At 42.3% G+C, this 24509-nt stretch overlaps 1 protein-coding gene across 8 annotated transcripts in view; it reads left to right on the forward strand.

Annotated features, from left to right (window-relative positions):
• The first annotated feature begins 3889 nt into the window (after nucleotides 1-3889).
• TNIK (TRAF2 and NCK interacting kinase) overlaps nucleotides 3890-24509 on the forward strand; it is a 392848-nt gene continuing 372228 nt past the window's right edge. For 3 of the 8 annotated variants that reach the window (XM_060640735.3, XM_060640736.3, XM_060640738.3), the window contains exon 1: nucleotides 3891-4282. In XM_060640735.3, coding sequence (XP_060496718.1) covers nucleotides 4226-4282 — 57 coding nt within the window. In that variant the 5' untranslated portion in view covers nucleotides 3891-4225. Of the gene's footprint in view, nucleotides 4283-24509 lie in introns of all 8 variants that reach the window. The other 5 variants (XM_060640739.3, XM_060640740.3, XM_060640743.3 and 2 more) reach the window with 4 other exon arrangements.

The raw sequence follows: 24509 nt of genomic DNA on the forward strand, positions 1-24509 counted from the left end.
TTCTTCTCTTTCAAAGTAATAGATTTTTAGAAATGATTGGTGATTCAGGGCTGTCTACTCATCTTAGTGTTTGAAAATCTCATTTGCCTATCTGTGGTACCAGTTCTATATTCTGAGTGCTTGCTTTGCTGACTGGGGTGGAAAGTGGGGCAGCAAATGTCTTGCAGCGCGGGGGATGCAGGTACTTCACCTTCTGTGTGTATGCGTGTGTGTGGTCTCCTTTCTCCTGGCAATCGGTGAGCAGCTCCTTGGGGTGATACCTGGTCTCCTTGGCCCAAGCACCTATACTTATGGAGAGCATGTGTCAGCACTGGGGGTGGACATGTGTACCTGCTGATTCTCATGATCTTGCTTGATTTTCTTCATATCACTTATCACCATCTAAAATAATGTTAGTAATGGATTATTTACAATTTTATTATTTGCCTCTGTGAAAGCAAATCTTCAGGACTTGGTATTGTGACTGGCACAGTAAATGATTTATATATGTATGGAATGAATGAAAGAATGGATTAATGGGTTTAGTTACCGTGATGAAAGTCCCAGTTCCTTGTAGCCACTGCCTCTGAGCTTGAAGCCTTCCCAGCTCTCACCCTGGTCCTACCCTGTACAGTTTTGGTTTACAGATCTACTGGCAATCAAATCCTATTTGCTTTATATAATCTAGGAAGTCCTCTGAATTGCTAGACCACTGATACTGTCTTTATTGTCTTCTAGAACTCTAATGAATTTTTAAAAATATATTTTCTGTTATATCTAGGGATTTGTGGTAACAGAAGATATACAGAGTGTGCTTTTAAAAGTTCCACAAGCTGTGTTACTGATTTCCAGTGTTTATTTTAGTTGGAGCATGGATATGGCATTAAATAACATTGAATCTAATAGAGGGAACACAACCCTCTTTGGGATTCTCTCTTTTTTTATAAATATTTTTAAAATATAAAAATATTTCAAATATACAAAAAGATCCAGAGAACAATATAATAAATATGAATTAGTAACTATTCAGATCTAACAATTCCAAACATTTAGCAATATTTGCTAGAGATCTTTTTTTCTTTTTAATAAATTAGGTCTTATTGTTGGATCCTCCTTTGTACCTTCCCATTCCACTTCTCCCTTGTCACTGTCCTGAAGTTGATCTGTGTCCTTCCAGCCTATGCCCATGCTTTTTATAGTTGGCTATACATTTACAGACATAAACAGCATATCGTATTGTTTTACAGGCTTTCAAATTGAACATAAATGATATCAGTTCTTTCAATCCTTCAGATTACATGAAGAGGAAAAATCTCACTTTGGTCAAATTTTGAATGCCTTTTCTGGCATTTATTAACTCCTCTTTTTAACAAAGGAAGAGCAAGCCCTAGGCTGGAAGCCTGGAGCAGGCAATGATAGCTAGAATTAAGTAATATTTATCTTCCATTGTATTTATTTTGATGGTTTTCTTTTATTTTTTTTAGCAAGTATTGCTAGCTTTCCATTTATAGTAGTCATTTATGTTTCCTTTTAAATTAAATAAGAAAAAAAGAAAAGTATGGATTTAGAGAAAAATATTAAGCAGATAATAAATAGTATGGGGGGTTCACAGACACGGCAAAAAAATAGGGGTTTGTATTGGAATGGCTGAAATTTGATACACACTTGACCTAAAGGATAAAGTCCAAGTTCCTTAATGGGACATGCAGAGTGCTACCTGATCTGACCTTTGCTTCCCTTCTCAGTCCAGTCACCACTACTACCTAGCCTCCAGCACAAACAGCCTGGAGTTTGCTCCTTCCCTTACTAGCTGAAGGTGGCCTGGCTATTGCAACCTTTCCTTTTATGGTATTTCCTGCATCCATCACCACCCCATTCCGCCCCCCCCCCCCCACACCTCCACCTGACTCTCAGCTCAACCAGTCAGCATCCAGGAAGCCCTCCCCCATCACTGGATTGAACATATAGTCTTCCAATTCTAAATCCAAGGGTGGAATTTAGTGCGTTTCACGGCATCCTCATGGCCTGAGCAGCTTACTAAGGTGGAAGAGACCATTCATCCATCTGTGATGTTTCAGATAAAAATCTGGGGTATAAAATGAAGGTTATCCATGAAAAAAAATTTTTATCTCATTTTTCCTATGTCTGGAGTTTTAAAAATAGTTATATTCACAGATCTAAATACCTGATCTTAAATTATTGATTTCTTTCAACGTGAGAAAGAAATACATTACTTTGTCATGTAGATTAAGGGTAAAAAAGGGACAGAGAAGGGAAAAATAAGGACCATGATGGGAAATGGTAGGTTTTTTATGTCATTTCTACATGCCTTGGTGGCTTGCTGCACCTTATTTACTGTCTTAAGCTGGACGATCTTATTAGAAAATGATAGGTCAAATCGAGCGTTCTGAATATAACATGATTAAACGTTTGACATTTTAAGGGCAAATCTCCTAAGTAACTGTGTGGCCATTGAGATGTTAGAACAATTCTTCAGTTTCATGATCCCCAGTGCATACAGATAAGTACAATAATGTTAACAACAACAAAAAGCAGGGCGCAAACCGAATGCTGTTTCTAAGTCTTCCAGTGTCTGCAGTCCTGATGCACTAACTGCATTGGCTTCCGTTCATTCATTCAAAAGTCTTTTTCTGAAACTGACATTCACACCACAGGATTAAGAAGCCCTCACTGCACTTGGCTAGATGTAAACTCCCATTTTAACAGACGTGCAGATACTGCTGTATTTGGGGGGAAAGTTCAAATTTAGCTTTTCTTCCCATGTATTTCGCGTGGCCAAAGCTGGAGGGGAAGGGGGGGGGCGGGTAGGGGGGCTGGGGGAAGTGACTTCATACTTTTGATTACGGAATATCATGTTTACCACTGTAAACGTTCAGCCTTGAAATGAGAAAGCGGGTGGAGCGAAATCGCTCTCACCCGGTGCATTTTGTATGTTACATCTCACCCACCAGCTAAACTTTCTCCATCAGTCTGAGTAGGTCAGCCACGAAAACGCTGCCTGAAAGGGAAATGCAGCGTCCTGAGGCGGCGAGTGCTGCCTTACCCCGTGTTCCCTTTGGAGTTACCTGAAGCATTCAGCTCTTGCACCCAGAGAAAAAAGCTTCTCGTTTCAATTCGGTCGTTTCCGTGGGGAATTGCGGTACGGGCAAGTCCTGGGTGTGGCGATGCCAACAAGGAACTCAGATGTCCGTTTTCCCGCTTCTGGTAAACCTTCCTAGCCCTTGACCCGCGAGTGACCGGCCCTCCAGACCCGCCTTCCGGGATCCCGGGGGTCGCTGGCTGACCCACCCGCCCCCATTGCAAATCGCTGGAGCGCAGGGTACGAGTGCGCTTCTCCCCCATTCGTTCCGCGCCTGGAGGCGGATCCCCTTCCCTGCACACAAGTCCTTATATGCACCGGTTGCACCAGCCCGCGTTACTCCAGCCCCACAAATAATTAATGGAGGAGGGAGGCCGTCACTCTTTTTTTTTTTTTTTTTTCCTTCTGGATTTTTTCAGCGCTAGAGCATTTGAACCGAACCGAAACCCCCCCCCCCCCCAATGCGATTGAGGGCCATTGTGCTGCAGTGCACGAATTGGACACACAAAATAAAGCCCCTTTGCCCCTACGATAAACACGGCAGGGTCCAGGAACAGCTTTTCAGATCCATCCAGATTAGCCTGCAAAAGCTTGGGCGGAAAGGGTGCGCGCCCTTCCCCCAACCACGCTAGTGCAGAGGGACCGGGTCAGGAAGCGCGGCCTCTCCCCAGTCGGAGACCACGCCTCCTCCGCCTTCCACCCCCCCCCCCCCCCTTTACTCCTCCCAGGAAGCGGTGATAGACAGTTCTGTGTGGTTCTCCACCCCCACCCCCCAGCAGAGTGGAGGAGTTGATGTGTCTCATTATAACAGCCAATGCAGCCGCCATCCACGCACAAGCAAAGAAGCATGTCCCATTTAAATACACCCACGCAGCCCCAGCGCCCTTAGCTGAGCAGGGCGCGCAGCCCACACGCACCGCGGCTCCGGGCTTGGAGATCAGCGCAGGTTGGGCTCCCTGACCCGGAGGACCGACGCTCGGGGGATCGGGATCGGGTGCTGCGGGGCCGGGGTGGGCTGGGGAGGCTGGGCCCGGGGCCTCTGGCGCGACACCCGCATGAGGACGCGAGTAAAATAGACCAAGGTGGAATTTCCAAGGGAGAAGCTTCAGGGTGGTTTTGGACCATTTCTCCCGCGAAGAAGTAGACATGGCGAGCGACTCCCCGGCTCGTAGCCTGGATGAAATCGATCTCTCGGCTCTGAGGGTGAGTAGAACATGTTTTCTGATTTCTTCCCAGCGGTTTGTTTCGGGGTGAACGGGCTCGGTGCGTGAACCCGGGCGGGGGCTACTGGGCAGAGGGAGAATGCGACGCGGAGAGAACCTGGCTTCTGGTTTTGATTCGGGGTCCGCCGAGGTGCTCTTGGCTAAGTCTCCTCTCAAAGCTGTGCACTACGTGTCCTCCTTTGGTTGTGGCCGAAGCTCCCCAGAGAACCAGTGGAGCTAATGCCAGTTTCATCTTAGACCAGCGTAAGAGCCTTAAAATGAAAGGCTCGTGTGTGTGTGTGTGTGTGTGTGTGTGTGTGTGTGTGCGCGCGCGTGGTGTGTGCACACAAGCCCCAGACGGTCATCTGGTGCCAAGGCGCGAGACCCCACTGCCCCTTTCTGCAAAGAGAGTAACAGCAGCGTGAATAGAAGCACTGGCCACTCACTTTTCCCAGCTACCTGCAAGATGACATTGTGAGCCTGACTGTCCCCACGAAGCCGAACCCGCCGCTCCACGGGGACAGCTATTGCTGTGCTGGTCTTGTAGATGGCAACTGCCTCCTCTAGCCCCTTTCCGCCTTCTGAGCCCCGACTCCCTCTCCGCGCTCTCTTCAATGCCAGTCTGCCAGTCACCTTTATTTATGGTTTAACTTAGACCTGCCTGTGCTTTCTGACTTTGTGGCTCTGACATTTCAGTTTTATGGTTGAACTTAAGCAGGTGGAAGGATGTGTTCTCTGCTTTCCCCCAGTCAGACCGGAACTCCCGTGAGTGTGTGTGTGTGTGTGTGTGTGTGTGTGTGTGTGTGTGTTTGTGTGGATGTGTGTGTGTGTGTGTGTGTGTGTGTGTGTGTTCGCGCGCCCGCGCGGCCAGTCCTTTGTAGAGAGCATCTACGTCCCTCCAGGCCCACTGGTTTGCGTTTACCTTCGCGTGAATCGCCTCAGACGCCTTTTCATTGTATTGACTAAGACATTACTGCTATAGAATCCATTTTGCTGTTGTTTTGAGATCAGAATACCAGGAATCCCAGTGTAGCCTCGACGCCTCCCCACCCCCACCTCTGAATCCCAACACACTCTATCGGGGAAGGGGGCAGAGCTTTCTTGCCATTTTAATTAGATGCTGCCTGCGGAAAAGGAGGTGAGGGGTGTGGGTGGCGGCAGCAGAGGGGGATGAGGATTGGACACCAATTAAGGATGGCTTCTTCCTCTCCTGAACCAAGAATAAAAAAAAAAAAGCCACAGCATGTATACTTGAAGCATGGAGGATGGTGAGATAGAATTGATGGTGGGTCTCAACACAGACACACAGGATGGGTGAAGCTTGGAAGTTCACACGCCCTCCTGAGGCATACATTGTTAGACTGATGCTAAATCTTGGGATTATAGACCTGAATCTTCATTACTTCTCCTGACAGTACCTCCTTCTCTACAGTTATTTTAAAGAGCTACCTTTACTGTCAAAGTGGTACTTTTTATTTAGTCTCACGAATCCTCCTCTTTTTAACTTCCCTTCCCTTTCTTAATTCTTCCAAGAGGTGAGGGTTTCTGCAAGGCCGTCCAGGGGTTGAGAAGGAACAGAGATGCCATTTCAAATAGCTTTTTTGATAGTTGGGCAGCAAAAGCTCATTCATGTGATATTACAGTAAGCTGTCTATTTCCTGGCACAGAAATGCCACATTCAGAAACCGCTGCCCCCTGGGCAGCTGGGGGTGGGGGTTGGTAACCGGGTGGGTGCTTTGGCTAAGTCTGTGATTTCCTGCTTTACAGACTGTGCATGTTCATTTGCCCTACTTTCTGCACTGGGAGTTACTGCCAGCGGGTTAATCAGGTGGATGGATGGCCCAGACTACCGGGTAGGGGAAAGTGGCAAAAGCCCAGTAGGGGGTGGGGTGGGGGGTATGGGGAAGGAATCTGAACAATGGGCAAGGCTTGTGGTTTTCCTGAGCTAGAATCTCAACACTGCTCCTCTAATGGAAAGGGCTCTGATGCGATTTTTAAGTTGGGCTTGGTCAGAGGTGTCCCTTGTGGGCTTTTTCTGGGGAAGGTTTTTTGAGATACGAGCACACAGAGCCTGCAGGCTTGTAAGGAACCACGAGGGCTCACCGGCCTGCCTGGAGTGTGATTCACACATGGGAGGCCTGTGCTCCAGAGATCTGTATTTTGAAAAGATATCTTTGCAGGATTCCTGAAATTGCTCTTTGTGGCCTGGGCTTAGTGCTTTGCCCCTGTATTTCTGCCTGTAGGAGGTGTGGAATGAGGGAGGGCTAAGGCCAGCTCTAGAGATGGGTACTGCTGGCTAGAGGACTTACATGCTGATGTGGAGACAATTGCACCTGGGAGGGCTGGGGTGTAGGACCCGCCTTGTAGGGGGTGAGGTGTGTAGGCTGGCTGTTGAGTTCAAAGGCTACACAGGTGATCTCCACAAATCAGAGGGCAGATAATTTCTGTCTTCTCAAATTAGGAGAGGTGGGTTTATCTGGATGAGAGGTCTCATTTGTTCCTAACCCCTCAGGAAAGCCAGCCTGCTGAGAACCTTATGGGGAATGCCTGACCCCTGAAATGCAGCCAAGGTCAGTGGCATCTAGGAGAATTTGCTGCAGCCTTACCAATCCCTTGCTGTTTCGGTGGCTCTTTAATGTACACAATCAATGCTCTTTTTGTAAACCCTGAGCTCCGTGCATTAAAAGCAGATCCTGTCTGGAGAGGCCTTTATCCTTCTCACTTTGGGGGCTTATTGTTCTCAGCCAGTGATCCCAGACTGGACCTAGTCTACATTCTCCCCAAATAGCAACAATGCATAATTTAAACCAGAGCAACCAGTGACAGCACTGATCATTTGAATTATGCAAGATTTGGATGGTTTTAAAAAATAAGATAAAACAGGATCTTCTTTGGCTGAAAAAGAGATGATCTGAATCCACTTTTATTAGTCTTGATTTTTAGAGCTCTGGAGATAAACTAAGTGTTAGGGGAGGGGGATGGTTTCATAGATTAAGAGCTGGAAGAGAATTAGAGAACACCTACCCACTCCTTTCATTTAATACCAAGCTGAAGCCCAGAGACTGTAGTCATTGCCCAAGGTCACACAGCCCCCTCTCTGCTGGGGTGGGGGTGAGGGAGGGGAAAACGGTGGTTTGGGGAGAGAATCTAGGTTTCCTGACTTCTCATTCAGTGCTCCTTTCTCTAAGTCACATTGTCTGTGGCTGAATCAGAAATCAATAATACACTTTCTGCCTGAGCACAAAAAAATGGCAGAGAGGAATTATTTCACCGGAGTCATGGAATTTTATTTATCGAGAATAAAGAAACTGCTTCATGCAGGTAAACTCATAATACATAAAACCGTGGAGCATTAAGATACCTTTAGAATTCATTTTGTAACCCCCCCCCCTTCAATTCTTCCTCTGCTGGCAAATGACTGAATCATCTAGGACAGATGGTTGTCCTGCATAGTACCCTCTCTCTGTAACCCGTCTCCATCTGAATATCTCCCATGGGGTCAGTCTAGATACACACATTATTCAGATGTCTCTCCATGTGAGGTTTGTAGAATTTTATGTATGTTTTGCATAATCTATGTGGATACTCATATATAGTGTTATGGTTATAAACTATCCATGTGGGTGTATGCAATATGTGTATACATACATAGGCTACAGAAAACAATCTACTCATTCAAACTCATGGCTTGAGTCATTCTCCCTTCAAGACATCACAGTATTAAAAGAAATGAAATTTACCACCAGTAGGCTTTATTACATATGAGGTGAGATCAGCCAGAAAGCTTTTTGAAGATTAGCATATATCTGAGTCTGAGCACCTTGGCTGTCCTTAGTTTGGCCCACAGAGGAAGGCGTTCAAGGCCAAGATTGGCCTCTGCTGACTTCATACACTATGTTTCTGCCAGGACTCACACTCAGTTTTCTATTTGAACAGAATTAGATGACCTCTGCTTGTCTTTCCCCCTGCCCCTCACTGCCTTCCAGGCCTAGCTATTTCTTTGTCTGTTAAGACCTATAGATTTAAGAACTGACCTCATCTGGAAGACTCACATGCATCTTTCCCACTGCACTTTTTGTTCTTGTGTTATAAATGGCATTGGGATGTTTTTCTGCCAGCTTAATAAACTGTGGGCTCCATGAGGCCAGAGGTTATGCCTTGCCCATTTTTGAATCTGTCACTGCAGTTAGTTGCATAAACAGGTGAATACATGAATGAGTTGGTGAATGGAGTAGAGTGAGTACTGCATTCTATGTCCATGTCTTATTGGTTCTGTGACTCTGGGTAAGTCCTGGAACCATAATTAATTTAAAAATGGGAATGATTTCAACTGCTTGCCTTTCTCATATGCTGGTTTTAACAATCAAAGTATTTATGGCAATGCTTTTTTTGAAAATAAAACCGTAATGTAATGCTCTACACAAATATACTATTCCATGATTAAATAGAATTTTATAGGAAACTTGATTCTACCAACATTTCATCTCAGTGATTGCACCTAATTGAAAATGGCTCTGAGAAAAAGATATCAGAAGGTCCTGCATCTTTTAAAAGTACCTTTTCCTTTATATGTGTCAACATGACCTTATATGTTTCTCTGCTGGCCTGGGTTGACCTTTGCCCCAGTATCAGCATTCACTACTTTTTTTTTTTTTTTTTAAGATTTTAGTTTTAAGTAATCTCTACACCAGATATGGGGCTCAAACTCACAATCCTGAGATCAAGAGTCACATGCCCTAAGGACTGAGCCAGCCAGGTGCCCCTGGTGTATTTCTAAACCAGTACCAGGTATCAGCATTATTCATTAAAACTTTCTTCTTTTTTTTCTTTTTTTAACTTTTTCCCTTCTTTGTGGATTAAACATTGTTTAAATAAAGCCACATTTATTATGTCTGTGTCTTTACTTTCTTTTTTTAATTTTTTAATGTTTATTTATTTCTGAGAGATTGAGAGTGTGTGTATGAGCAGGGGAGGGGTAGAGAGAGAGGGAGACACAGAATCTGAAGCAGGCTCTAGGCTCTGAGCTGTCAGCACAGAGCCTGGCGCAGGACTCGAACCAATGAACTGCGAGATCATGACCTGAACCGGAGTCGGTCTCTCCACCAACTGAGACATCCAGGCACCCCTTGCGTGTGCCTTTTCAAAGTTTGTGTATTTGGGAGGGGAGTGGCCACCTGAAATGATACAATACTAGTCCAGTATTTAAAACCTGGTCAGAGGTCTCATGGTGATTAAGGAAATCTTGAAACATTATTAATTCCTTATCCCAGAGCACTTAGTTAAATTTGGTCTTAAATGAGAGTTTAGCAAAGTTGAAAGAATTGATAAGATAACAGTGTCTCGAAAACAATAACAGCAGAGTAGTTTTTTAATTAGATATATTTGCTGTTTTTTAGAGATATTAAACAGGTGTTTTCTTTGCCATGACATTGCCTCATAATAGAACAGGGTGTAGTGGGAGTTATCAGAACATCAGAGAAATATGCGTAATCATTTTCAGTGTTCTGAATCTTAGTAAAAAAGCTAACATAAGTCATGGTTTGCTGTTTGCCTAATTGTCCACTTAGGAAGTCATGGAATATTTTGTTGATGAAAGAACACCTAACATTTTTCCTTCATGAAAATATCACATTTCCCACTGCCTTACCTGTAAGGCTCTTTGAAACCTTGTAATTTTGAGTCTTCCTGTGTTTCTGCCTTGGTATTAGTCTTCATGTCCTTGTTGTCCTACACTGTTCCTTTCTTCAGGGGTACAGTTCTCCAGTCCACCCAGTTTTGAGCTACTGTGATTGAATCATGGCCGCCATGCCCAGCTGAGCACAACCAGTCTCTGAGTCTGTGTTTCTGAGAGAATTTGGGATAATTTGTGTCTGAAAGTTGCTTTTATGTCAAATTGGTTCTACCATATCTGTGGGGGAAGTAGCTGTCTGAGAACAGGGCCTGAACTAGCAGTGTGCTGAGAATTCCAAGAAAATCTGGGTGATATTTTTTGAATGAAATGTTATTCTGCTCATATAAATATAAGGTTCCTAGAGGAGAGAGAGGGAGGACTTAAATAGAAAATGTTGGATGAATTCCGCTTGTAATTTCTTTCATTCTGGTTGGAAGTTTATTTCCCTCTAGAGAAAGATGATTTGCTTTCTGCTTTTTACATGCCTCGGCTGTTCTCCAGTTGTCTCAAGGGGGTGCCTTGAAATTCTCAAAACACATTTTATTTCACCCCAATCTTAACCATCTTTCCTTGCTATCCATTGCATGAGGCCTTTTGCTCCTTTCCTCCCTACAACCACTGAGGTGACTGTGCCCTGGGCAGCATCCATGACGAGACTTGCCTCCTGCGTCTCTACCATCAGCCTTCTCCTGACTAGTCTCTATGTACACTGCAGTGACATTACTCTTCGAACAGCACATTTTCAGTCTGGGTATTTCTTATTCACGACCTTCCCTGACTCCTCACAGTCTACAGACCAAAGACTAAACTCTTTAGTGTAGCAGTAAGACCAGCTATAATTCAGCTGGGCCTCCCACCATGCGCTGCAATTCTGATGACCGATGCTTTACTCCTGCCTCAGAGAACAGCTTCCTTCTCCCCATGGATGCTCTTTAGGGGGTGCTGTACCTTATACTGTAAAACCTCGGAGCATCAGTAACTTGTGCTGCAAGTGTTCCACAAGACAAGCAAACATTTCAAATAAATTTTATAACTTGGTAAACGATCAGTGTCTTGTAGTACGAGTGGTAGGAGATGCCGAATGTCACATTACCACAACTGAGCCAATGGTTCTTGAAATTTGCTTTGATATACAAGTGCTTTGGATTACAAGCATGTTTCCGGAACGAATTATGCTCGCAACCCAAGGTTTTACTGTATTCCTTTTCTGTATCTACTACCTTAACAGTAAACATTCAAATGCCACCTTTTCCACCAAATTTCCTCTGATTTCTCTCAGAAAGAAGTTATCCATTCCACTTGTAAACCCTTTCAGAACTGACCTCACACTCAGAACTTTCTGACCTGGATTATATCCACTACTAGATAGTAAACTTCACGAAGGCAGTGCATATATTTGATTTTTCTTAAGACTCCCCACCAGGATTACCTTTGGGGCTCCAGGGCTCCTTTCGGTATATGGCTTAGTAGTTCTTTTCTGTGCATAGCTAAGTGGATAGCTTTAAAAATTAAGATCATGTTGTCTATATTATCTGCAAGCTGTTTTTTTAAAAATGTGTTTTCACTTGTTTGCTGCTTTTATTTATTTGTTTGTTTCTATTTATTTATTTTATTATTTTTTTTATATTAAATATGATTTATGGTCAAATTGGTTTCCATACAACACCTAGTGCTCATCCCAACAGGTGCCCTCCTCAATGCCTATCACCCACTATCTATTTATTGGTTTTTAAAGTCAACTCTATACCCAATGTGGGGCTCAGAATAATGGCATCAAGATCAAGAGTCACATACCCTACTGACTGAGCCAGCCAGGTGCCCCTGCAACCTGTGTTTTAAACTTAACAATCACCCTTTTTGCATGTTGTTAATGTTTTTCTATAACATAATTTTAAAAATTCTTTGTCATGGGGGGATTTTAAAGTTACATAAAATTGGAAGGAATATTGGAATGCTTATACATTACAGCCACTTTGTAAAAGAGGTTGGCAGTTCCTCAGAATGTTGAATAATAGAGTTACCATGTAACCCAGCAATTCCACTCCTAGGTATATATATCCAAGAGAATTGAAAACGTATATCCAAACAAAAACTTGTACACAAATGTTTGTAGCATTTTTCAAAATTTATTTTTTATGTTTTTATATTTTTAAGTTTATTTATTTTGAGAGAGAGAGCGAGAGAGAATGTGCATGGATGTGGAGGAGGGGCAGACGGAGAGAATCCCAAGCAGGCTCTGCACCACAGAGCCAGATGTGGGGCTTGAACTCACTAACCTTGAGACCATGACCTGAGCTGAAAACAAGAGTCAGATGCTTAACCAACTGAGCCACCCAGGTACCCCTGTTTGTAGCATCATTATTCATACTAGCCAAAAAGTGAAAACAACCCCAGGGTGCCTGGGTGACTCAGTGGGTTAAGTGTCCAACTTCAGCTCAGGTCATGATCTCACGGTTCATGGATTCAAGCCCCAAGTCAGGCTCTGTGTTGACAGCTCAGACCCTGGAGCCTGCTTTGGATTCTGTGTCTCCCTCTCTCTCTGTCCCTCCCCCCGTCACTCTCTGTTTCTGAAAAATGAATAAACATTAATTTTTTTTAAAAGAGTGGAAACAACCCAAATGTCCATGAATTGATGGGTGAATAAATAGAATGTAGTATATCCATACAATGGAATATTATTCATCAATAAAAGAAAGTTTTGATACATGCTACAACATGGATGAACATTATGCTAGTGAAAGAAGCCACACACAAAAGGCCACATAGTATAGGATTCCACTTATCTATAGTCAAACCTATAGAGAAGAAAAGTGGATTTCTGCAGCTTGAGCAGAAGTGGAGAATGCCTGCTAATGTCTTAAAATTAGACCACGGTGATGGTTGTTCAGCTCTGTGAACATATTAAAAAATCATTTGTGCACTTCAAAAGGGTGAATTTTTATGGAGTGTGAATTTAATCTGAATAAAAAAATAAATAAATACCTTGATATTTAAAATAGAATAGTAGAATGAGGCCCCGACTTAACAATTATCCATTCGTGTCCAATCTTGTTTTGTCTACACCTCCGTCCACTTCCTCCCCGTATTATTTTCAAGCATCATATCATTTCATTTGTAAATATTTCAGTATGCATCTCTAAAAGATAAACACTCTTAAAAATACATAACCACAATCCTATTATCATGCTTAGAAATTAGTATGTAACTGGGGCACCTGGGTGGCTCAGTCAGTTGAGCATCTTGATTTTGGCTCAGGTCATGATCCCTGGGTCCTGGGACTGAACCCCGAGTCAGGCTCTGCACTGAGTATGGACTCTGCTTGAGATAGTCTCTCTCTCTCTCTCTCTCTCTCTCTCTCTCTCTCTGTCACTTTGCCCCTCCCCCTCGTGCATTCTCTCTCTCTCTCTCAAATTAAAAAAAAAGAGAAAGAAATTAGTATGTTAAAATTTCTTTAAGTATTTAGTGTTCAAATTTCTAACCATATGTTTTTTTTTTTTAACGTTTTTTTTGTTTTTTTTTTTTTGTTTTTTTTTTTTTATTTATTTTTGGGACAGAGAGAGACAGAGCATGAACGGGGGAGGGGCAGAGAGAGAGGGAGACACAGAATCGGAAACAGGCTCCAGGCTCCGAGCCATCAGCCCAGAGCCTGACGCGGGGCCCGAACTCACGGACCGCGAGATCGTGACCTGGCTGAAGTCGGACGCTTAACCGACTGCGCCACCCAGGCGCCCCACTAACCATATGTTTTTAATGACTGCTTACCATTTTGTCGTGAGGATGAATGATAATATTTAAACAATTCCTATTGATGAAGCTTCTGGTTATTTCTAACTTTTCAAGTCTTGTAAATAATGCTTCAATAAATATACGTAAGTCTTTGTGTACATCTCTGTGTCCTTAGAATAACTTCTTAGAAGTGTAGTTTATGACAAAAGTGTATAAAGCTCTTGGTATTGTCAAATTGCCTCCAAATTTTCTGTGAGGTAGGCGTTTAGCATTCACAAATGAACACAGGAGGCTTAGAAAAATCATCGTATTTACCAAAAGTCATAGAGCTACAAAATGGCGGAACTTACAACCGACCTGCTCCAAAGCCACTGCACATCGTGACTCCCATGGTCATTATTTGCCCTGCAGACCTTGTCAAGACATCAGAATTATCTGGTGTATTATCTCCCTAAAGTTCACAGGTTTCCCAGAAGCCTTTCATTTGGGCACAAGCTCTCTTTGGTGAGCTTATGGTGTTTGAGTGTTGTTTCCAAGGTATTTCTTCCTTGTGATTTTGTTTTTCAATGAACCAAAGTCAGCTTTGAATATGTTAATTGTTCTTTTTCTTGCCTTAAAAATGTAAAAACCTAAAATGTGAACCTTTTTGGGATTAGCAATAATTTTCTTGTACACTGTGTATAATGGATGTTTACATTTAATCTGTCATTCTCTTTGGAAAATCATCTGACAGGTATGTTTGGAAGATGTGGAATCAGGCTCAAAGATTTCCATTTTTTAAGAACGGGAGACCACTCAATTTGTGATTATTGCAGAAGCTAGCAAGATGAGTCAGAAGATATGTTATAGGAAGGACCATTCTCAAGCCTTTATCTGTCTGATGATTATTAAAATCAAAATCTTGAGTCATACTTTTTTCAGAATGATGTAGATATTTTAAGATTGCAGTGGAGAAAATGGAAGATGCGGCTGGCAGCCAGAAGGGTAAATAAAGAGCCTTGTGTTCTGGACCACAATCTGCTTTCCACTAGGTTTATAAGTAAGAAATTCTGAAAATTGACACAACTTTGGGTTTGTCCGTTTTGCAGAGGCCAATTGCTTAGATTTACTGGATTTGATATCCCAGCCCTCTATTTAAAATGCTTATAAATTGGGGCGCCTGGGTGGCTCAATCGGTTAAATGTCCAACTTCGGCTTAGGTCATGACCTTGCGGTTTGGGAGTTTGAGCCCCGCATCGGGCTCTGTGCTGACAGCTCAGAGCCTGGAGCCTGCTTTGGATTCTGTGTCTCCTCCTCCCTCTGACCTTCCCATGCTCATGCTCTGTCTCTCTCTGTCTCTCAATAATAAATAAACGTTAAAAAAAAATTGAAATGCTTATAAATTACTTATGACTGGTAAAAATCTAGAGCTTCATATGGACATGGTTTCATCTTTTCTACTTCTAGGATTTTTTGTTTTGTTTCATTTTTTAGCTGCCTGTATTCAAATTATGGCAGTGTGGTGGGTGGAATAGGTTGTAAGCAGTAATTGCGAACTGTATTTAAATAATAATAATAATAATAATAATAATAATAATAATTAGCATTTATAGAGCACTTTAAATATCTTCAAAGTACTTGCAAACATTATCTAATTAGATACCCTCTCTGCTTATGATCTGGATATAAATGCATTTACATTTAGAACAGGGTCATGAGAAACGTAAACCTTTGAAAGTTCATGCTAACTATGATTTACAAAGCTACACAATGGTCAGAGTTAGAGTTTGGGATTCTCTTGGATTGTTCTGTGTATCCTTTTGTTAAACCTGGTGGCGGTTTAGATTAAATTTGCACCTTATTAATGCCTCTGCTTCCTTTCTGATCATTAAGAACTGAGTCTTGATCATTGCTCTCCTCCTTACATACACTAAAGTATAAACAACATCAATAAGCTTTAAAATGGGCTCCCTCTCTGCATTTCCTGCCCTGGCCTCAGATGAAACTCCCATTAGTAAGTGAAATGAAGTGGGGTCGTGCAAGAAAGAACTGCTACGCATTGCGGTTTAGTAATTTCCATCTGAGAAAAATAGATTAAACTGCACAGTAGGATACATCATAAAGAAATGCACTGGAGAAATGAAACATCTTTAGTTTGACTGTACTAATGATTTCTTGCTGTTTTGGACATGTGTCTGTGTATCATCCCCTTGCACGTATGTCTTGTGTTGGCAATTTTGATAGCATTTGGAGCAGTACCTGCGTGGCTTACTCGGTAGAGGATTCTGCAGTTGGTAGACTTTCAGTGAATGTTTTCCTGTGCATTGTGATTTTTCTAAGAGCTGGTTGACAGGTTAACTGCCTAGACGGTGTTTCTCAAAGTGAGCTCCCTGAATTAGTAGCCTCATGCTCATCTCTTGGTTTTACCTCTCTGGCCTCCTGGATCAGAAACTGGTGATGGAGCCCGGTAACCTGTGCATTAAGAAGCCCTCCAGGTGATTTGATGTACTTTAGAGTTTTGGAATCACTGACCTAATTTTTTAAAATACAGTTTTCTTTTGTCTTTCATGCTGGTGCATTCGTTCATTCAACAACTATTAATTGAGCATATACTTACTATGTGCCTAGCATTGTGCTACATGCTGAGAATTTGGTAGCAAAGACACATGTGAGTGCTGTCCTCATGGGGGACAAACATCAAATCCACAGAAATTTGAGTTTGCCTGAAAATGTTGCAGAGTAGAAAATAGTGATTTATTTATATAAGGTAACTGCCAGGTTTTCATAAGATGTATGGCTTCAAATTGTAGAAGATGCATACTTTTAGGAATATGGAATGTTATATTTCACACTAATATATGCATTTTAATTGCTTGTAAGACCAGGAGATACTTGAAGTGCAAAAGTCTACAACTTTCACCCGATAATCCTGGACTGTTCTTTGCATTGCTGTTTTTTATTTTATTTTATTTTATTTTATTTTATTTTATTTTATTTTATTTTATTTATTTTATTTTATTTATTTTATTTTATTTTATTTTATTTTATTTTGTTTTGTTTGTTTATTAGCATGTTTATTCAGGGGATAGAAAGCCACAGTCCCAAGACTAAGAAGCATCCTTTTGGTGCTAATTTCCTGTTTTTCCCTTTGGACCTGTGAGGATTCAGTTTGAAGCCCCAGGAGGTGCTGGCATTTGCCTAAAAGCTGAAAAAAAAGAATCCATATTCACAGCTCTTTCAACCCTACCTTAGTTTGAAGCCTGAAATCTTTGGGTTGTTTATTTTGTGAAACTTGAAAAATGAAATAGACTTTTTGGAATCTAGGCAGCAAGTTAAAGGATCCCCTTACTGAGAAATCCTACAGACTTTCCTTGTAACAATCCCCAAACATCTCTTACCTATCTACAAAGATGTCCCGTGCTGTTATTTTAATCCGTAATTCTTAAACACACTTCTTATACTACATGGTTTTTTTGTTTGGGGGAGGTTGGTGACCATTATGGTTGTTAAGGTAACTTTGTATACAACTTGATAATGAGCATATATCAAAATTGTATTTCATACTTACTGCTGGGAAGATGCTTTTAAAAAATCAAATTCAAAGACTCCCATCGTAGAAGGCCTATTTAAAAAAATTTTTTTTAACGTTTTATTTATTTTTGAGACAGAGAAAGACAGAGCATGAACAGGGGAGGGGCAGGGAGAGAGGGAGACACAGAATCAGAAGCAGGCTCCAGGCTCTGGGCCATCAGCCCAGAGCCGGACGCGGGGCTCGAACTCACGGATCCAGAGATCGTGATCTGAGCTGAAGTTGGACGCTTAACCGACTGAGCCACCCACGCACCCCAAGAAGGCCTATTTTACAGGGAAAAGAGATATTAGATAATCATCATTAGGTTGGATATAAAAAATGTCTAGTTAAAGATGATTGAGTTTTTTGTAATATTGCAATCGGAGGACAGATCCAACTTTCTCAGAAGAGGCCTTAATGTCATTAAAGTAATAGCTAACTGCAAGTATTTTATTTTATTTTATTTTATTTTATTTTATTTTATTTCCTTAAAATTTTGTTTTTAAGTAATCTCTACACCCAACATGGGGCTTTGAATTCACAACCCAGAAATCAAGAGTCACAGGATCTACCCACTGACCCAGCCAGGTACCCCACTGTGCAAGCATTTTAGTCAGGAATGTTAGTTACTTTCTACATGGGGCAGGGAATTAATTATGTCATTCCAAAAGTTCTTCTAGGACCAAGTTTGGGACAGTTTTGTTTCTGTCATGGTGCTATCTTAGGCTCTGAGGAAACTGTGAATTTAGCATGGCCTCTTTGTAGCCATCTGCATGGGTAAAAGGGCCCTTTGAGCTTTGGAGTTGCTCTAGTTTTCCAATTGAACTCATAAGACTGACTCTTTTAGAGGCCAGAAACTGAGTTTGGATGGTTCTGGTGCTGGTGTCTTACTCAAGTGTGGTTGATAAAGTCAAAGCCAAGTGTTTGCTCTTCCTAAAAGGCCACCCCTCTGTTCTCTTTTCTTTAAACTACTAACGCTGGCACCAGTCAGAGAGAACTCAGTTTTCTTTTCATGGGGACAAGTAAGCAAAAGCTCTACTGTGCTCCCCTGAAGCTTAATACCCAGATGCTACTCCGGGAAAGAACATTGCACACACACTTTTGGTCAGAACAATATGTATGTTCTCTCTGTGAGTGTTTTAAAGATGTAACTCGCACTGGTATTGTAGTCATAATTTCTTGAATATAAACAGCTTTTATTTTTGGAGAAGAACAGATGTAAAAGTGTGAAATACCCAAGTTTACACATTTTGGTGGTGGGGGGGGAGTGGTGGGGGAAAGAACACTGTTTCTTTAAAATCATGGTAATTCAATCTTAGTTACTCCTTGTTTTCCTTGAGTGACTGAAAATTAGCAGGGGAAATCTCTTGGAACCTGACCAGCTGGGTACCTAAATCTCCACTTAACTGATAGTACCAGGAAGAGTGCTAGTGGGGAATTAGCATAGGTCTTCATCCCTAAGAGCAAAAAAGGTCCTTCCCAAGGAGGAAGCCTCTCTGTGGAGAGGGGATTGTGCACCTTCCGTGAAATATGTATGACACTCAAAGTAAAATGTTAGAGGTACAGAGATTCCAGCCCCAGACAGAAGGTTTGTTTTCTAGATTAGAAAATGTGAATGGCAGGGATTTGAGAGCTTGGTGTCCCTCTGGTCTCTGAACCAAAGCTCTTTCTGGATCTCTGGGTGCCCACTCCCTCCTTTAATTTGTGAGTTTGTGAAAGGTACCTGGGGTTCTCAAAGCAGCAGGGGCATTACTGTCCCCTAGAGGCCAGGATCTGTTTCTTTTCTTTTCTGGAAGCAGGGTCTCTGCTATTGTAGCGCATCACCTGATACAATGCAAGTTGCATCAGATTTAAAGAAATAGTTCCCTGGCCTTCTTTGCGAGTCCCTGCCTTTTGTAAGTTGCTGCTGCTTCGCAGGATTCACAATTAGCATTTTGTTCCTGTGGAGACTCGGTTTAGTGTGCAAGGCACATTCTCGTTTGTCGTGCTTGGTTCCTTGATAATTCCCCTTCGGCAAATATTTTGGTCAAGTTTTCTGTGACCATTAGGTCTAACTGGTTGTTTGATATTGCATTTTGGTACTAAGTGATTTCAAGCATGTTTCAAATGAACATCTCTGATCATTTCTTTTCTAACTGTCAGTGAAATTTGGAATGTGAATAAATTACGAGGCCATGTGACTTCCACAGTTCACAGGGCGGCTAGTGAAAACTTTATTCAAACTATGCTTCATGCCATTTAGAAATCTAAATCTGATTTTAAAATATCCCCAAGAATGTGGATACACTGGAACTGTCACACTCTGCTGGTGGGAATATAAAATGGTTAAGCCACTTTGGAAAAATAGTTTGGCTGTTTCTGAAAAAGTTAACTATAAGTTTCCTCTATGACTCAGCGCATTTGACTTCTGAATGTCTACCCAAGAGACATGCAAACATATGTCCAGGCAAAAACTTGTAACTTGAATGTTCATAATAGCCAGAAGTGGGGACGATTCCAGTGTCTATCGACAGATGAAGAGGTAAACAAATTGTGATGGGGTACAATGGGATACTATTCAGTAAAAAAGAATGACGTACTGATACAAGCTACAAAGTGGATGTTTTGCTAAGTGAAAGAAGCCAGCGCAAAAGATCACATGTCGTATGATTCTATTTATGTGAAATGTCTAAAAAGGCAAATCTGTCGAGACAGGAGGTGGGTTTAGTGGTCGGCTAGGGCTGGTAATGAAAACGGAGAGTGATTGCAGATAGGCGTGTGGGGTCTTTTTGAGGTGATGGAATATGTTCTACAATTGGATGGTGGTAACATGAATGAGTTTTATGGTATGTAAATTACACCTCAAAAAACCTGTTAAAATGTAATCTGTCTGGGACATTGCTTCACGGTTGTACCAGCTCCATATACCACGAGGGCAGATTCCCCAGTCAGGCCACTCCAGTATTTCTAGGAAGGCCCTCTCCTCTCTACCTTGAGGGATGGGGACTCTGGTCCTACCTTATGCCTTCTACCTACCTTATGTCTCCCTTATTGTGAAGGGTGTCTCATATTTTATAAATGTAATCATAATAACTTCCTTCAAGATAAGGTGGCTGATAACTTATCTCCCCTCCCAGAGAAAGGAGAACTTTGGAGCCAGGTCTAGGATAGCTATTCCTCTCTGAAGCCATTCCTTCCTGAACCACTTTCAATTCTCGCGGTGTTTCTGGCAGTTACTCACCCCTCTACTGTTCCGCATGCTGCTCTCTCTGCCTAGAAGTCACCTCCGGCCTCTCTTGTTAACAGATAGTTTATTTGTCTCTTCCCCCAACCTGTTGTCCCAGAGGAGACTGTAATTCCCACAGGGCAGGACCTGTGTTTTGTTTATTTGCCTATCTATTTATTAATGAAATGAATGGCTTCTCATGACGTACAGCATAAAGCTACACTCCTTAATTTAGCAAGGTCTTTGATGATCTACTTTTTTTTTTTTTCAGTATCAGCAGTCACCACACTATCCCCTCACTATACACCAATTCAGGGTCTTTCAAGTTGTAATGAGTTGTGGAGTGAGTTTAATGGGTTGCAATTAGCTTTAGAAAATTAATTAGAATAGAGTAGAAAACTATTACTGTGCGTATATTGTATATACGTGTGTATTAGGTTACAATGTAGAATGTATTTCTTATAGGGTAAGGAAGCTAAAAGTTTGAAGTTCACTGCTCTAGCTTAGTTCATAAGACGACATATGATTCACCTAGAGGGAGTTTAGTTTGCAAATTGGAGTTCAGTTATCTAGCCTGGGGCCCACAGGTTTGCAACTCCGTGGCCCTCACATAGTTTGGGTGTATGTGTTCTCCATTTTAAGAAGCCATAACACGCTACAGTTGCTGATGTCCACCATGCTGATTGAGGCCTCTTGTTCATCTGTTGGACACCTTCTGAGCACTAGGAGCACTGCCGGGGCCCTGGATATCCTGGACTGGTGAACACCAGGTACAGTCCAGCTGCAAGATGGAAACATACGTGGCATTTCCTCTGCTTCTTGGGAAACCCCGAACGCCATGTTTGCTCCACCAACTCTGTAATGAACACCTATCCATCCTTCAAATGTTCACTCCGAGGAATTAGACGTGTCTTCCGCTACTTTTCGTCAAGTGCAATGACATTTGGTATCTGTGTAGAGATTCGAAGAAGACAAGATGCTGAAAGGAGCTATGATCACTTGATAAAAGGCATTCTCCAGAATTCAGAACGGAAGAGCTGAGCTCTGGGGGTTACAGCTGAAGCCTGGAAGGGTCCTTCCTCGTGGAGGAACAAGTTGCTGCAAGCTGCAATAGCCACTATGGCCACAAGAGCACCCTTTGGGAAATGTGGGCAAGGAACGAGGCTTGGGAACTTACCAGAAGTAGCAGAATTGGGTCGGGGCTGAGAGCCAATTATCACTGAAATCCCCAATTATCACTGAAATACCCCAGACTCACATGGTCTTGGATATTATAAAAACAGACAGAAAATCTGTAGACACTGTCAGATTATGTCACTGCCAGAAAACTGTAAGGAGCAGTTTTGTCCTGTGTGCCCCTGTGGGGTCGGGGAAGCAGGGAGAGTATGACCCTTCCCTCTGAGCAGCTGGGAGACAGGCTGGAATGTCCTTGAAACCAGTGGAGACAGAACATATGTTTAGCTTTTTGGGGCTGCTTGTGCCAGGTGCTGAGTTAGGGGCCGGGAGGGAGGGGAACACAGGCTGTTGGCTCATGTTGGCCCTGGTTAGGGCAGCGATGTGTTCCTCATCTTTCCAGGTCCCAGGACATGATATGGTTAGGGTACTGAGTCTCAGGTCACACCATCACGTAGATACACCTGACACTGTTTGGAATATAATTTATTTAATAATGATAATGGCAATATTAATAGCTAATATCCTCTGTGACCACTTGCCATGTGTGAAGCACTGGGCTACTTATTTTAAAGGTCTGGTCTTATGTACACAGTCAGATTTTGTGATGTGTACTGTTTTTCTTCTAACTTTACACATGTGGAAACGCACGCTTAGGTTAAGTGACCTGTTGGAAATAATGGAGCCTGGCTTTGAACCCAGGCTTGTCTGACTTTGAAAAGTATGAAATGTGAGCACTGTGCCATTGCTACTTCCTGTTTTCTCAATATATAGTAGAAATACCTTTTTAGTATTGGAACAACTGTCGGCTCTCCAGTGCAGCGTCTTCCTGATTTTGGAGAGATTTAGGAATCTGAAAATTTGATCAGAAATTGACTTACTGTGGCTGGAATAAGGCTGGGGTTGACCCAGGATCTTTAGGGCTGTACCCTATTCAGGTCAGAATACTGATCCCACCATGAGTGGTTGTTGGACAGGTCTTGATGAATTCATCCAGTCTCCCTTTTGCGACCCTGATCAATCTACAGAAACCCCTGTTAGTAAGACATCTCTCTACCTTGTTCACATTAATCTCTATCTACTTTGTTCTTCTGTCTTGTTTTGTTTATACTGTATATCACCCACAGCTCTTTGTTTTAGAATTATTTACCCATATAGTCATTAGTGTCTTTAAGTTATAAACTTCTTAGGACAAGAATAGTGCCTGTTTTCCATCTGTGTCCCATAGAATGTCTAACACATACTTCAGAGTAAGGTGCATTCCTGGAATTATCTTGTTTAGATTCTGCAGCCCCACTGTGCGCTGAATGGATGGGAGACTGGCTATAATTTTAGTGTGTTTTCAGCCTTTAAGAGGAGGGATTGTGCTATTGGGAAATCAAACCTTAAGAAAGTGTAGTCACTCCTGAAAAATTGTCCCAGGCAACTGTTGGACTTCATATCGGCATTATTAGAAATTTTCGAGGGTCCCACGAACTTTAATGGGAAGAAGCAGAAAGGGGCTCTCAGATGGTGAAGTGACCTTTAAATATTGTTTTTCTGTCTCCCCTCACATGTTAAAGTGGTTCATTAACAAAGCACACGATAAACCTCTTTATAAGCCCAGGCTCAGTAAATGGGACATGGGTGAAGTTTTATTGTGACAGGTTACTGAAAACATATGGTGGTTATATTCCCACTTTTGTTCCTTGGACTCTAAAAGGCACTTACTGTGGGACAGCTTCACCAGTGACTAACGGGAAGGCAGGGTAAAGGACACTGTGTTACATCATGGTGCGGATAGCTAACTTGCCAATGGGCTGGTTACCAATCCCCTGGATATCTTCAGCACCTGTCATTAATGTACATTGTTGGCACTCAGATATCTGTTGAATGAAGTCATTTGGAACCTTCTAAGTTTACTTTTGTGAGGTGTATGTAAAGAAAGATTCTCTCTCCTTTACCCAGAGGCATCAGGTGAAGTTCAAGGGTCGCCTCTTGGTGTGGCAGTGGATGATACATGGATTTCAGTTACCTGATAGAAGTTGGGAATGATGGGTCCCACCTTGGCTGCAGACTCCCTCCCTCTTCTCTGACTGGTGTTGGAAAGAATTCTGCCTGTGCAGAAGGAAGGACTCAGGTATTCTTCAGAAATTCAGGTGTTTGAATACCTCCTGCACCTGTAAATCCCAGAGAATCACAGAAATAGTCACAAGAATTGGCCTAGAACTAAGTCTTGGGGCACGAGGAAAACGGCCCTTTCCTCTGCCTGTGCTGACATATGTCTAATTCTTTGTTTTATTTTTAGCTTCTACATATTGATTAGCTTTAGTGAGTGCTCACTGGTTCTTGTGGTTTCTTTCTTACAGCTGTAGAAGGATAAGGCCATGGCAGTGAAATGGCATTCTGGGAACAGAACAAGGTGAAGGGGGAGCTTTTCACATCAGATCTAAAAATGCAATTCAGCGACAAAGGCGATCATCATGTTCCCATGTTTCCTACTGGTTATATAGCCTGCTAAGCTTGGATTCTTTTTTCTTTTACAAATGCAGGCTGTTGCACTTTATAGTAATTAGCTGATATGACTGTAATGGACTCTGGCTTCACTGGATAGAATCTTTGAAATCAAGTGTATTAAATTGACTTTTCCTTTTGCAGGTAATAATGAATAGAAATTCCTGCTATAAACATAGGATTAATAGATTCCAAGCTTTTATAGGCTTTGGGGCAGTAATAAAAGGAGAGGGAAACGGGTACAGATATAGTCACACTCCATCTCATTCTTTTTGAGGTGTGCTGAGATTCCTGAACACGGCTGACCATGTAAGGGATCCTGAGGGGGAAATGTGCCTAGGGCTTTGGTGGAGGATGGGGAAAAGGATGGCGAGGTGCATGTGCTGCCTATTCCAATGCATATTTGTGCT

Source organism: Panthera onca, chromosome C2, assembly GCF_046562875.1.
Source record: "Panthera onca isolate mPanOnc1 chromosome C2, mPanOnc1 haplotype 2, whole genome shotgun sequence".
Lineage (NCBI taxonomy): Eukaryota > Metazoa > Chordata > Mammalia > Carnivora > Felidae > Panthera > Panthera onca.